Source organism: Macaca thibetana, chromosome 6, assembly GCF_024542745.1.
Source record: "Macaca thibetana thibetana isolate TM-01 chromosome 6, ASM2454274v1, whole genome shotgun sequence".
Taxonomy (NCBI): domain Eukaryota; kingdom Metazoa; phylum Chordata; class Mammalia; order Primates; family Cercopithecidae; genus Macaca; species Macaca thibetana.
Window position 1 is genome coordinate 50174613 of NC_065583.1, and position 14430 is coordinate 50189042.

Consider the following 14430-nt stretch of genomic DNA (forward strand, 5'->3'; position numbering starts at 1 on the left):
GATCAATGTATTTGAACATTCCTTGCCATTCTAAAGATCTAATGCAGTTAAATAACCTGCAGTGTGGTCTCATGTTATGAACATTATCTGGACAGAAATTGAAAGTGCAATTTTACTGATAAAGATTTGTATACTATACTATTTTGATAAAACTTCTAAAAAATCAAAATGTAGTTAATTCCTGTTTTCTATGGGTATGTAGCACCTTATAGTTAATCTCTTTGCTGTCTGCTTATATGTGTTTCTTCCTTATATTTATATCTTCCTTACACATATATCCATACCAGGGAGTGGCCTGAGGCACTCATAAACATTTGTTGGTTAAAGAGAGTTACCTAGTTAGACAAATCTTGAGCTAGAATTCACATTTATTATCCCTGTTTTGATAACTTTTTGGTATTTGTTAATGGCATTTTAAAATACTTTTGTTTAACAAGAACTAGACAAAAGACTTTTTCACTAACCTGTTAGATCAAAGGCCATAACTAAACCCATGGAATGGCTAGGAATATTAGATACACTCTCCACTTTCATCTGAACCTGTGTAGTCCTTGTTCTCTCTGGAGGTTGTGAATTCTGTTATCTTTCTATATGCCCAGGTTTATACATGAGTCTGAATATATGTATAAATCAAATAATTGATTTTAAAAATCAACAGTCAAATAGTACCTTAATTTCTCTACTTTAGCAACATAAATTTATAAGTTGATTGTGAAATTGGGAATTGAATTCTAGATTTCATTGTATTTTTAAGGTATAGTCCTCGATGGTCTTTATACCAGAATTTCCATTTTCTTATAGAACAACTGCTGGAGTTTATGCACCAGCTCCCTGCTTTTGCAAACATGACCATGTCTGTAAGGAGAGAACTCTGTTCAGTGATGATTTTTGAAGTGGTAGAGCAGGCTGGAGCTATTATTCTTGAAGATGGGCAAGAGGTATGTCAATAAATAAATTATATACATTTATTATGGATACTAACTTTTAAAATAATTTAATTTCCATAAACTTGTCTTGATTTTTAAGTCTTGATTGTTGAAATTTATACAAATGTTTTAAATGAATGCCAAGTTTGAGGTAGTTATAATTTCCGAAGAGGTAAGTTTTTGTTTTTGCTTTGCCCTAATTTTAAATTTACTTACAGTAGACTTTGCACAAAGTCAGTGCTCCATAAATAATATTCAATGAACCAGATGTTTTTACTTCTCAAATACATTGTAATTTAAATAGATTAAATAGATTTAAAATATTCTTAAATATTTTTATATTTGTGTAATTATATCATTATTATTGTTTAAAATGTGTATCAAGAATTTTTCTTATTCCTTGTCTCTATTACACATTTAAAAGAAAAAGAATGAGGAAAGTGTGTTGGTACCAATGCATCCTAGGGAATTGCTGACAGTTGAAGCATTTAGGTGACAATTCTACGTTCAAAAATGCTCAGGTGACAGCTTGTGAATGGGTGAAGGAAGGATGCAAAGGAATTGGAAGGTATTATTACCATCAGAAAGTGCTTCATTATTTTTCTTATCAAATGTACTCATTTGATTAATGGTGAGATATGGGTAAATGAACATTGTCTTCTAGTGGGAATGTAAATTGGTACAGCATTTCCAGAAAATTATTTTAAAATTCTTAGCATGATCCTCCAAGTATTCACAGCTGCTAACCTGTTATTCCACTTCTGAGTGTCTAATCTGAGGACATATGTAGAACTCAAAGAGTTATTTCAAAAGGCGTTCATTGCAGTACATTTATAATATACTTATATAGTCTATAAGTAAGTTATATATAATTACAGAATATTTATACTATAATATATATTTATATTACATGTATTATATATTATATATAATATTACATGTATTTTATATATATATAATATTACATGTATTTTTTATATATATATATAAAAGTAAAAATTGGACATAACCAAAATATCCAGTGATAAGCAATGATTAAATTAATTATTATATAGCTGTAGGTTATAATATATAGGTATTCAAATTATTTTTAAAATTATTTGATAGAATATCTTTGAGGATCCCTGTCTTTAGGCTCTGTTTACATATTTTCTCCCCATATCCTAGAAAACGTCAATTATAGAGGATGGACTCCCCTGAAAAGTTTAATGAACAAATGAATATAGTATTTATTTTTTAAGCAGAATATTGTAAATATTTCAGTAATATAAAATATATATGTAAGAGAGAAATAAACTTTAAACAACTGTATATGGTGGGATTTTAAGTAACTTTTATTTTCTACAAGTTTTTGCATTCTCTAAATTTTCCACACTTGTATAAGAAAAATTTGTCATATGCCTACTTTGTGCCAGGTACTGTTCTAGATATGGGAATATAGTGGTGAAAAAGCCAGATACACTCCCTGTCCTCCAGTAGCTTAATCCACAAGTTGTGTAGTGAGTATATCTTATTTTTAAAATAATAAAGGTATAATTTTGAAAAAAAAACCTTATTGCCATTGATTACCCTTCAGAACTAACCATCTTGATTTCCCTTAAATCACATTAAAACGATTGAAGGTTCAGGCTTATAAGAGGGTTTGATATTAAAGGAGAATAAGTGGTCTTTCACTAATAGATAGTAGAAGTTTAAAATACATCTTCTTTGGGCCAGGTGCAGTGGCTCATGCCTGTAGTCCCAGCACCTCAAGAGGCCTAGGTGGAAGGATAACCAGGAATTCAAGACCAGCCTGGGGAACATAGCAAGATCCTGTCTCTATTAAAAAATAAATTGACCAAGCATGGTGGTGGACACCTGTAGTCCCAGCTATTCAGAAGGCTGAGGCAGGAGGATCACTTGAGTCCAAGCTACAGTGAGCTATAATCATACCACTGCACTCCAGCCTGGACAACAGAGCAAGATCCCATCTCTAAAATAAATAAATAAATAAATAACTTCTTAGAGCATTAAATATTTCCATATAAATGAAGGCATTATTTTCTTAACATTAGCAGAAATTTTGAATCTTTTGTTAGATATGCCTTAAAATTCAGGCTTTTAATTCAGCTAGTTAAAAAAATAGCTGTCTGTTTTTTTTCTTAAATGTTTGCTTTTTGCCAGGCACTATTCGAAGCACAGTGTATGTATTAACTCACTTAACGTAATAATTCTGTGATAGATAATTTCCTTATGACCATTGTAGCAGTAGAGAAACTGAGGCCCAGAGAGGTTAAATAATTTACCCAAAGTCATTCAGCTAGTTAGTGGCATGGTATGGATTAATATCCCAAGAGTTTGTGCTCTTGAACATTATGCTATTTTGTCTCAGAGAATCTGGTCAATTATGACAGTTCTTGTTTGGTGACTAAAAGAAGAAAGAGTAAAAATAAACTTTTAGTAGTTTGCATAGACTCAAAGCATAGGGTGTTACAGAGTATTTAGTAATATAACCAGATCCTCGTTTTTCCTTTTTAAATTATTCAAGTTATATATATTGTTAGATTCTTTTTGAAAGTTAATATATAACTACCTTTTTAAAAAAGATTCATAAAACCTTTGTTTTTCTCTATAGCTTGACTCATGGTATGTTATTTTAAATGGCACTGTAGAAATCAGTCATCCAGATGGAAAAGTTGAAAATTTGTTTATGGGAAATAGTTTTGGAATTACTCCCACTCTGGATAAGCAGTACATGCATGGAATTGTCAGGACTAAAGTAGATGACTGTCAGGTAAGATTATCTCCTTGGTCAAGTCTTCTTGCTTGTCTGTTGATTTAAAGTAGCTCAGCCTGTTTTGTCTTCCTCAAAAGAAAATAGCTTTATTTGAGAATTAGGAGTTTCAATAGCTCACAGTTAATAAAGGAAACTAGATTTTGTATCTGCCTCACATATTTGTGGCATTTAACAAGCTATAAAGTTTCAAAAGAGATACACCAAATAAATGCTGGTTTGTTACATTTCTATTTGATATTAGCCAGCTCAGAGTCCTTTATTTAAAAAAAATAGAGGAAAGAAATAGGAACTTCTGAGTTGTTTGTTTCTAACTTACTCCTGCTTCATGTTTTCTTTACATAGTGTCAGTTTTGAGAGAAGTAGTTCACTTCTCCTTTTAAAGAGCGAAATTCAAACAGATTAGACTTCTTTAGTCTCTTCGTATGTGAATTGTTTCACCTTGATTTTTGTTAAAGATTAAAGGAATTAAGTGAAAAAGAACTAATGCCACTAGATTTCTTACCTTTGTGCTCTGCTTTGGTACATAGTGATATATTTATGTACTATAGGTTCATTAATTGTCCCCATGTTGTTCTTGGACAGTTTGTCTGCATAGCCCAGCAAGATTATTGGAGAATTTTAAACCATGTGGAAAAAAATACCCATAAAGTTGAGGAAGAGGGAGAAATTGTTATGGTACATGAGCATCGGGAACTAGACCGGAGTGGAACCAGGAAAGGACACATTGTAATCAAGGTGGGTGTTTTTACTTATTATTCTAGTCACTGATAGAATAAAGCTTTCGTCTTGTTTTAAACTATTTTTTAAGTAGTGCAAGATAATTCATTAACACTTTGGAATCTAACTTAAATGTTGACTCTGTTTTTTTCTAAATTTTTTTTTTTTTTTTTTTGAGATGGTGTCTTGCTCTGTCACCCAGGCTGGAGTGCAGTAGTGCAATCTCAGCTCACTACAGCCTCCGCCTCCCAGGTTCAAGCGATTCTTCTGTCTCAGCCTCCTGAGTAGCTGAGATTACAGGCGTGCACCACCACGCCTGGCTAATTTTTGTATTTTTAGTAGAGATGGGGTTTCACCATCTTGGCCAGGCTGGTCTTGAACTCCTGACCCTGTGATCCTCCCACCTCGGCCTCCCAAAGTGCTGGGATCACAGGTTTGAGCCACCATGCCCGACCTCTAAGGTGGTTTTTACACATTTTAATGATGAAGGATGACTTATTGCCATTTAATATCAGAGTAGGTAGGGTATTATTTTAGAATATACTGATCAGAGTTTTCCTTTTCAAACTTAATATTGTATGCCACTGCGAGTGGGAGTCAGTTTCATCAAAGACCACAATATTTAGAAACAAAACAAAATTTAAGGACCAGCCATAAAAGTGTAAGTAATCCTAGGTTAAGATGCAGAGTGCTTCTGGATCTCTGTGGCACTGAAATATGCATTAACTTCTCTGAACCTCACTTTTCTTATCTGAATATGGAAGTAATTCAAGACTTTATTAGGGCTAAATGAGGTAAATCAAAAGCCTTAGCACAATTGTAGAGTCTGAATATTAACCCCCATACTGTTTTCTCTTCTATAAGTTCTGCCCTCTCCTAATGTTTACCTTCTCTCCTCCTTGTCTCTTTAAAGACTTGGATATAAACTGAACAATTATAGTTGAAAGAGGGGAAATAAACACATAACTTTCTCTTTTCAAGCTAGTCTTGGCAAAATTACTGCCACTATTAATTGCAGATGAAGCAGTTTACTTAGTAATATGAGGGAGTTAAGTCAGAGAGATAATTTGAAAACTGATGTCATACTTCTTCTTCCCTTAGAGTCAGGCTATTCCGCAGAGATCTTTCTTTTCCTAAACGGATGAGTGTAAGCTTTGTATGTAGAAATGATTAACATATTGGTGGAATGCCATAGGCTTACACATATACTTTTTCATTTTAATTCATTTTTATCTTTTTGTGAGGACTCATGTGTTTTAGTAATTTATTTCTAAACAATTTCAAACTTACAGAAAAGTTTCTAGAACAGTAGAGAGATCTGTCAGTGATTCCTCAACTGTTAATATTTTCACCACATTTGCTCCATTATCAGTCTTTTTCTGAACCATTTGAGAGCAGTCTGCAAATGTGATGGCTCATCACTCCTAAATATCTTGTTGTTTATTTCCTAAAAACAAGGACACTCTCTGACATAAACACCATAGAATCCTTCAAGTTAAGAAGTAAACATTGCTAAAATAAAACCATTCAGGGCCGGGCATGGTGGCTCACGCCTGTAATCCCAGCACTTTGGGAGGCCAAGGTAGACGGATCACTTGAGGTCAAGAGTTTAAGACCAGCCTGGCCAACATGGTGAAACCCCATTTCTACTAAAAATACAGAAATTAGCCAGGCGTGGTGGTGGCTGCCTGTAATCCCAGCTACTTGGGAGGCTGAAGCAGGAGAATTGCTTGGACCCAGGAGGCGGAGGTTGGAGTGAGCCGAGATCACACCATTGTACTCCAGCCTGGGTGACAGAGGGAGACTATGTCTCAAAAACAAACAAACAAACTAACAAAAAACGGACTCAGTCTAGAAACCCTATTTAGATTTTCACCAACTATCCCAATAATAACTTATTTCTGGTCTAGAATGTTGTCCAAGAACACAGTTGCATTTAGTTGTCATGTCACTTCAGTCTATACAAGTTCCTCAGTCCTTCACTGTTGTTAATATCCTTGGCAGTTTTAAAGAATACAGATCTTACATCCTGTAGTATTACCCTCCACCTGGATCTTTCCAGTATTTCCTCATGACCAGATAGATTCAAGTCGTGCTTTCCTGGCAGGAGTTCATAAAACTCAGAGGGCACACAATGTCAACCTGTTGTCCTACCAGTGGTGAAGTTAGCCATGATTACCTGATCAAGTTGGTGTCTGTCTGCCCAGTTTCTTCAGTGTGAAGTCATCATTTTACCCTTTGTAACTGATAAATATTTGGTGGAGAGATGTTCTGACAGAATCAAAATACTATCCTCAGACTTTTAGCTTATGTATAGTATGCACTGAGTACAAACTTCTGTTCACCACTTTTTACTTCCATTACTATTCTTGTCTGAAATGGTGATTTTAAAAATAATTTCTTGTGCATTAACTCATTTTATTGTAGGAATGAACTGTCTTATTCTTCATTAATTTATTTGTATTGGTATAAACTTATGTTACCATCATTATTATTCTAATCCTCAAATTGTCCCAGATTTTAGGTAGTGGGACTCTTAAACTGACTCCTGTATTTTTTGATGTATCCCCGTCATTTGAGCACGTCTGTATAATCTGGCAAATAATAAGGCTCATCGTGAACTTAACTGTACCAGCTCTGTAATTAGCCATGTCTCAAGAAGACCCTGGATCTTTCTAATCAAATGTAGTATTTATAAACCAAGATCTGGGTATTCACTGTATTCATTGCTACTGAAGTGTCATTGCTTTTATTAGAGTCTTTCATCAGAGCTAGGAAATATATGTATGTATTTGTTATAAACACATACACATCTATAATTTTATATATATATTAAACAACCATGAGTTACAATTCCACTACTACCTGTAATTCCAGTTCCAGTACCAGCACCACAGTTTTTCCTAGTCTTTTCCCTTCTATATTTGTAAATACCTTCTCCAGCAGTGCCTCTTGTTATACCCTGTGTATTATTTGCTCATTGTAAGCAGTTTCTACCATGCCAGTATAACAACACCAGCCATCTCTTCTGCTTGCTACCTCTGTGCACCCTGTCTCCCAGCATCCTACCTTCTAATATATTTTACAATAGATTTTGAACACTGTGTTGATTTTTTTAAATGAAAGTTCAGAACATTGAAAATACTTGAACATAAATTTGCCATGAGTTTATATACACCTTAAAATAAATGTTTCCAGATTCTGATTGCATGATGATGGGTTGCTTTTGTGACAGAAATATTGAAAATGTATTATTTTTACTGTACCACAATCTTCACATTCAGATTTAATTGCAAATCATAACCATGTTTTGCTCATAGAAGGATTGATCATTTGGGTTTTTTTTTTTTTTTTTTTTGGTTTTTTTTTGGTTGTTGTTGTTTTTTGAGACAAAGTCTTGCTCTGTCACCCAGGCTGGCGTGCAGTGGCACGATCTTGGCTCACTGCAACCTTTGCCTCTCAGGTTCAGGCAACTCTTGTGCCTCAGTCTCCCAGGTAGCTGTGACCACAGGCGCATGCCATCACTCACAGCTGTTTTTGTTTGTTTGTTTGTTTTTGTATTTTTAGTAGAGGTGGGGTTTTGACATTTTGGCCAGACTGATCTCTAACTCCAGACCTCAAGTGATCCTCAGGTCAAGGCCAGGCATGGTGCCTCAGACATGTAATCCCAGCACTTTGGGAGGCCAAGGTGGGCTCCCAAAGTGCTGGCATTACAGGTGTAAGCCATCGCACTTGGCCTTGACTTTCTGTTTACTCATAATCACCCAGAAAGCAGTTATTACTTTTCATTTCATTCATTTCTTCATTCAGTTCATTTCTTCATTTATTCAGCAACACCGACTTTATGGTACTCTATGCCAGGCCCTGTGTGAGATCTGGGAGATACTAATATATAGTTAGATTCTGCCATCAGTGAACTCACAGTCTTTTGAGAAAGACAGGCAATAGTTTCAGCATAACTTGATAAATCTCAAGATGGAAGAGCAAGAGAGACATAAAAAGAGGGATCTAAATTAGGCTAGAAGAAATAGCAAGGAGCAGATATAGGGTGGAAGGGTGGCCCAGACAGAGAAATATGCATGTGCTATATAAAACTGCATAATATATTTAAGAAAAAGCAGGAAATTTGTATGGCTGGGATCAAGGGCATTTTGAGGTAAGATAGATTTTAGTCTAAAGAGATAAGGGCTCATCTTTAAATAAAATTTAGAATGTGTGACCTAGTCTCTATAGGGACCCTGCCTCTGTGATTTTGCCTTCAGAATAATGGCCTCTCTAACATGTTGATCAGTTTCCATCTCTCACTCAGGTATTCTAGGAAATGGAATTAAGTGACCCTAAACCAGGATTGGCCTGAATAATAAAACAATTTGGTACTCTTAGTCTTAGGATGTTTTGGAGGATAGGAGAATAGGAATGACCTATGATTTTCTTATCACTTAAGGAGGTTGTTTCTGACTTCCTTCTAGAGAAACAATTTTCATACCTTATTTTTAATAAATAAAATAGGGGCAGGCACAGTGGCTTACGCCTGTAATCCCAGCACTTTGGGAGGCCATGGAGGGTGGATCACGAGGTCAGGAGTTCGAGACCAGCGTGACCAACATGGTGAAACCCTGTCTCTACTAAAAATACAAAAAGTAGCCAGGCGTGGTGGTACACGCCTGTCATCACAGCTGCTCGGGAGGCTGAGGCAGGAGAATTGCTTGAACCCAGAAGGCGGAGGTTGCAGTGAGCTGAGATCACGCAGCTGCACTCCAGCCTGGGCAACAGAGCCAGACAATGTCTCAAAAATAAATAAATAAAAATAAACTACCTTTTAATAAATAAAGTACCTTTAATAAATAAGGTACCTTTTTATTTTTAATAAATTCTTACATAAAGAACATTGTTAGTATTAATGTATGTTTACCATACAGTTATTCTAATGGATGAGTGCAACAAATTGAAGGTTGGGTGTTATGGGTAATGGTTTTTATATCAGGCTTAACATCTTGTTTCTGTATTTGTTCTTGTGCCAACCTTTGAAAAAACTACAAAGGGTAGTAAACATTGGTTCAGAAGCTCAAAGAAGAGCAGTATGGAAATGTTGGTTTATATTCTTTCTTTTTGAGACAAAGTCTCGCTCTTGTGGCCCAAGCTGGAGTGCAATGGCATGATCTCAGCTCGCTGCAACCTCCACCTCCCAGGTTCAAGCAATTCTCCTGCCTCACCCTCCTGAGTAGCTGGGATTACAGGTGCCTGCTACCACACCCAGCCAATTTTTGTATTTTTAGTAGAGACGGGATTTCACCAGGTTGGCCAGGCTGGTCTTGAACTCTGGATCTCAGGTTATCCACCTGCCTCTGCCTCCCAAAGTGCTAGGATTACAGGCATCAGCCACACTGCTCCTGACCTGTTTATATTCTTTTATAAGGTTGGAAATAAGCATTTAAAACTCTGAATTAATTTCAAAACTGTCAGAACTTCTGGTTCCTCTCAATATGGTGACCTAGCATGGAGAGGAAACTGTATGAGAGGAACTGTAGAAAAGGAAACATTTATTCTGGGAAGTACCAATAATAATAATACAGGCTCTCTTGAACTGGTGTGTTCTTCCTACAGCCTGGTCAGAAAAGATTTTTGAGGTGGATTAAATTTGGAGAAAAGCTTTCTTTTTTCTTTTTTTCTTTCTTTCTTCCCTTTCATTCCTTCTTCTTTCTTTCTTTCTTTAGTTTAACTTTCACCTCTTTTGTTGCCTTGAGACAGTAAGTGCATGCCCTGGTTGTAGGAGAAGTGGCAATAACAGCCCACACCAGAGCTAAGTTAGTGAAGTTCAGAGGTCCTGCTGTGATGAAATGCCAGTGAAAACAGCTTCAGCTGAGTGAGTGCTGTTGGCTATCTATTTCTCTGCCTTTTCTGTCTCTCAGCCTCTGGATGCTGGTGGATTACAATTAAGTTTGGATTCCAATTCTCCCAGCGCTAAGGATTTAAGGGCGAAACTCTACTTTGACGATTTGTCTAATCAAGTAGCTACAAAGGGGAGTAATCAACAGTAGTTCTTTGGTTGTTGGGTCATTTATTTTCTAATCCTTCCTATCCTTGGATTTTTAGGCAACACCTGAGCGTCTCATAATGCATTTAATAGAAGAACATTCTATCGTGGATCCAACTTATATAGAAGATTTTCTATTAACTTATAGGACATTTCTTGAAAGTCCTTTGGATGTTGGGATCAAACTATTGGAATGGTTTAAGATCGACAGCTTAAGAGATAAGGTTGGTTTTATAAAGGGAATGAAAGTGATTTTAACCCGAAATTTTATTCATGAAATTTTTATAGTTGATAGATTACATGTTTATTATGATATTGAGATTCAGCACACCTAAAAAAATTAGTGAATCTGAAAGACATTCTCTGCTTACTTTTATGACAGAATAGCATGTTAAAAGTGGATGAGAGCCTTAAAAGGCAAAAAGTGAAATAAAGCTCTGGTATAGCTATAAGTTCGGGAAACATAATAGTTACATGAGAGTATTTTAGAATTTTACCAAAATATTTGATTGTTTCTGGAGATCAATAAAACATTTTAAAACGGATTTAATATTTTAAAAAGAATATTCATCAAATATATTTTTCAAGAGGGCAGATTGCTTTTAAGTTTCAAAATTGGAATATATTTTCTTGAGTTAATTTATAATCATTTGAAAACAATTTATCAAACCTTAATATATCCTGTGACTTATTTAAATCTACCTTTTGAATTTTTTTTGTATTATTGTTCATTATTTTAAATTATCTTCATGGGATATGTTTGTACATTTAATGAAAAGACTAGTGATACCTCCACAAATTGGTAAGGAATAAGTTGTTTCAAGAAAATAAAAGTAGGATCATAATTGCCTGGTGTGTCTTTTCGAATTATATTTTAAAGGAAATAAACTGGTTGCAGGTAGACCACAGAATTATGTAGGAGACTAACATCTAAAACTACAGGCTTGCACACCTCTCACATTTTTTCTTAGAATTAAATATATTTACTTTAGTTGTCAAAAAAAATAAAGGTGTGCTTTGGGAATGAACAAAAATATGATTTAGTAATAATTATCCATGTGCAAAAGAATGAAAATGGATTGTTACCTTATACTCTAAACAAAAATGTACTCAAAGTGGATCAGAGACAGAAGAGCTAAAACTATAATGCCTTAAAAGAGAAGATACGGGTAGATTATCATGGCCTTGGATTTGGCGATGGTTTCTCAAATATGAAAACACAACACCCAAGCACAAGCAACAAAAGAAAAAAATAGATAATTGGACCTCATCAAAATTAAAATTATTTTTGCATCAAAGGACACTGTCAAGAAAGATAAGACATTGCACAGAATAAGAGAAAATTATATATCTGATAAAGGTTTAATATCCAAGATATTTTACAACTCAACAACGAAAAGACAGCACAGTTTAAACATGGACCAAGGACTTGCATAGGCATTTCTCCAAAGAAGATATGTAAATGGCCAACAGGCACATGACAAAGATGTTCAATATCTTTTTTTTGTTTGTTTGTTTATGTTATCACTTACCAGAAACAACTTTCACATATTAATGTAGTCATATCTGTTAGTCTTGTTCTTTTTGGTTTCTTCTGTTTTTTTTTTTTTTTTTTTTTTTTTTTTAATTATACTAGTAAGTTCTAGGGTACATGTACACAACGTGCAGGTTTGTTACATATGTATACATGTGCCATGTTGGTGTGCTGCACCCATTAACTTGTCATTTACATTAGGTATATCTCCTAATGCTATCCTTCCCCACTCCTCCCACCCCAAAACAGGCCCCGGTGTGTGATGTTCCCCTTCCTGTGTCCAAGTGTTCTCATTGTTCAGTTCCCACCAATGAGTGAGAACATGCGGCGTTTGGTTTTCTGTTCTTGCAATAGTTTGCTGAGAATGATGGTTTCCAGCTGCATCCATGTCCCTACAAAGGACATGAACTCACCCTTTTTCATGGCTGCATAGTATTCCATGGTGTATATGTGCCACATTTTCTTAATCCAGTCTATCATTGATGGACATTTGGGTTGATTCCAAGTCTTTGCTATTGTGAATAATGCTGCAATAAATATACGTGTGTATGTGTCTTTATAGCAGCATGATTTATAATCCTTTGGGTATATCCCCAGTAATGGGATGGCTGGGTCAAATGGTACTTCTAGTTCTAGATCCTTGAGGAGTCGCCACACTGTCTTCCACAATGGTCGAACTAGTTTACAGTCCCACCAACAGTGTAAAAGTGTTCCTATTTCTCCACATCCTCTCTGGCACCTGTTGTTTCCTGACTTTTTAATGATCGCCATTCTAACTGGTGTGAGATGTTATCTCATTGTGGTTTTGATTTGCATTTCTCTATGGCTAGTGATGATGAACATTTTTTCATGTGTCTGTTGGCTGCATAAATGTCTTCTTTTGAGAAATGTCTGTTCATATCCTTTGCCCACTTTTTGATGGGGTTGTTTGTTTTTTTCTTGTAAATTTGTTTGAGTTCTTTGTAGGATCTGGATATTAGCCCTTTGTCAGATGAGTAGATTGCAAAAATTTTCTCCCATTCTGTAGGTTGCCTGTTCACTCTGATGGTAGTTTCTTTTGCTATGCAGAAGCTCTTTAGTTTAATTAGATCCCATTTGTCAATTTTGACTTTTGTTGCCATTGCTTTTGGTGTTTTAGACATGAAGTCCTTGCCCATGCCTGTGTCCTGAATGGTATTGCCTAGTTTTTCTTCTAGGGTTTTTATGGTTTTAGGTCTAACATTTAAGTCTTGAATCCATCTTGATTCAACATCATTAATCATAGAGAAATGCAGTCATAACCTCAATGAGATACCACTTTACACCCACTAGGATGGCTTTTAAAAAGGGGGAAGAAAGAAAAAGTAACAGACGTTGCCTACGGTATGGAGACATTGAACCCGCCTCCCCACCCCCACCCTACACACATTGATGATAGGAATGTAAAATGGTATTACCTCTGTGGAAAAACAGTTTGAGCAGTTCTTCAAAAAGTTAAACATAGAGTTACCATATAGCCCAGCAATTCTAATCCTAGGTATATACCCAAAGAATGAAAAACACGTGTGCAAATGAAAACTTGCACATAAATATTTGTAGCAGCACTATTGACAATAGCCAAATGACCCAAATGCCCATCGCGGATAAACAAAATCTGGTATAGCCATACAATAAAATATTATTCAGCCATAAGAAGAAAAGAAGTACTAATACTTTACTATACCATGATGAACCTTGAAAACATTAAGTAAAAGAAGCCAGTCACAAAAGACTAGGTATTGTATGATTCTATTTATGTGGAATAGCCAGGACAGACAAATAGACAGAAAAGCAGACTAGTAGCTGCCAGGGGCTGGAGAGAGGGCAGAATGGTAAGCGAATGCTTAATGAGTTTGAGGTTTGCTTTTGGAGTGATGAAAATGTTCCAGAACTCAGAACTAGACAATGGTGATGGTTACACAATATTGTTAAGGTACTAAATGCCACTGGATTATGAACTTTAAAATCATTAAAATAGTGAATTTTATGTGGATTCTACCACAGTTTAAAAAAATATGGTTCATTCCTTACATTGTTAGGCACATTATTCAAATCAGCTTAATTTTTAACTTTTCTTGAGCAAAGTAAACGATTCTGCAGTTTGAAAATTTACAGTGTTTATAATGAAAGAAGTTTCAGATTTGTAAGAGTTTTTGTTTTGTTTTTTAATTTTTATAGAGACAGGGTTTTGCTATGCCCAGGCTGGTCTCAAACTCCTGGACTCAAGGGATCCTCCTTGCTTCAGCCACCTGAGTTGCTGGGATTGCAGGTGTGAGCTACCGCACAAGACTCAGATTTGTTTTTGTTACAATTTTGGTTAAACATGTTCTTGACCATGGAAACGCTTTTGATATGGATTTTTGATTGATAGGATTGCCTGCTTTATGACATGAAGTTTGCATTTTAAGGTGCTACCTGAAATAGA

General features: G+C 35.4%; 1 protein-coding gene across 10 annotated transcripts in view; it reads left to right on the forward strand.

The window, feature by feature from the left end:
• RAPGEF6 (Rap guanine nucleotide exchange factor 6) overlaps positions 1–14430 on the forward strand; it is a 219071-nt gene that overhangs the window by 130592 nt on the left and 74049 nt on the right. For all 10 annotated transcript variants that reach the window (XM_050792727.1, XM_050792725.1, XM_050792724.1 and 7 more), the window contains 4 exons: positions 802–938; positions 3541–3699; positions 4285–4437; positions 10513–10677. In XM_050792727.1, coding sequence (XP_050648684.1) covers positions 802–938; positions 3541–3699; positions 4285–4437; positions 10513–10677 — 614 coding nt within the window. The remainder of the gene's footprint in view (positions 1–801; positions 939–3540; positions 3700–4284; positions 4438–10512; positions 10678–14430) is intronic.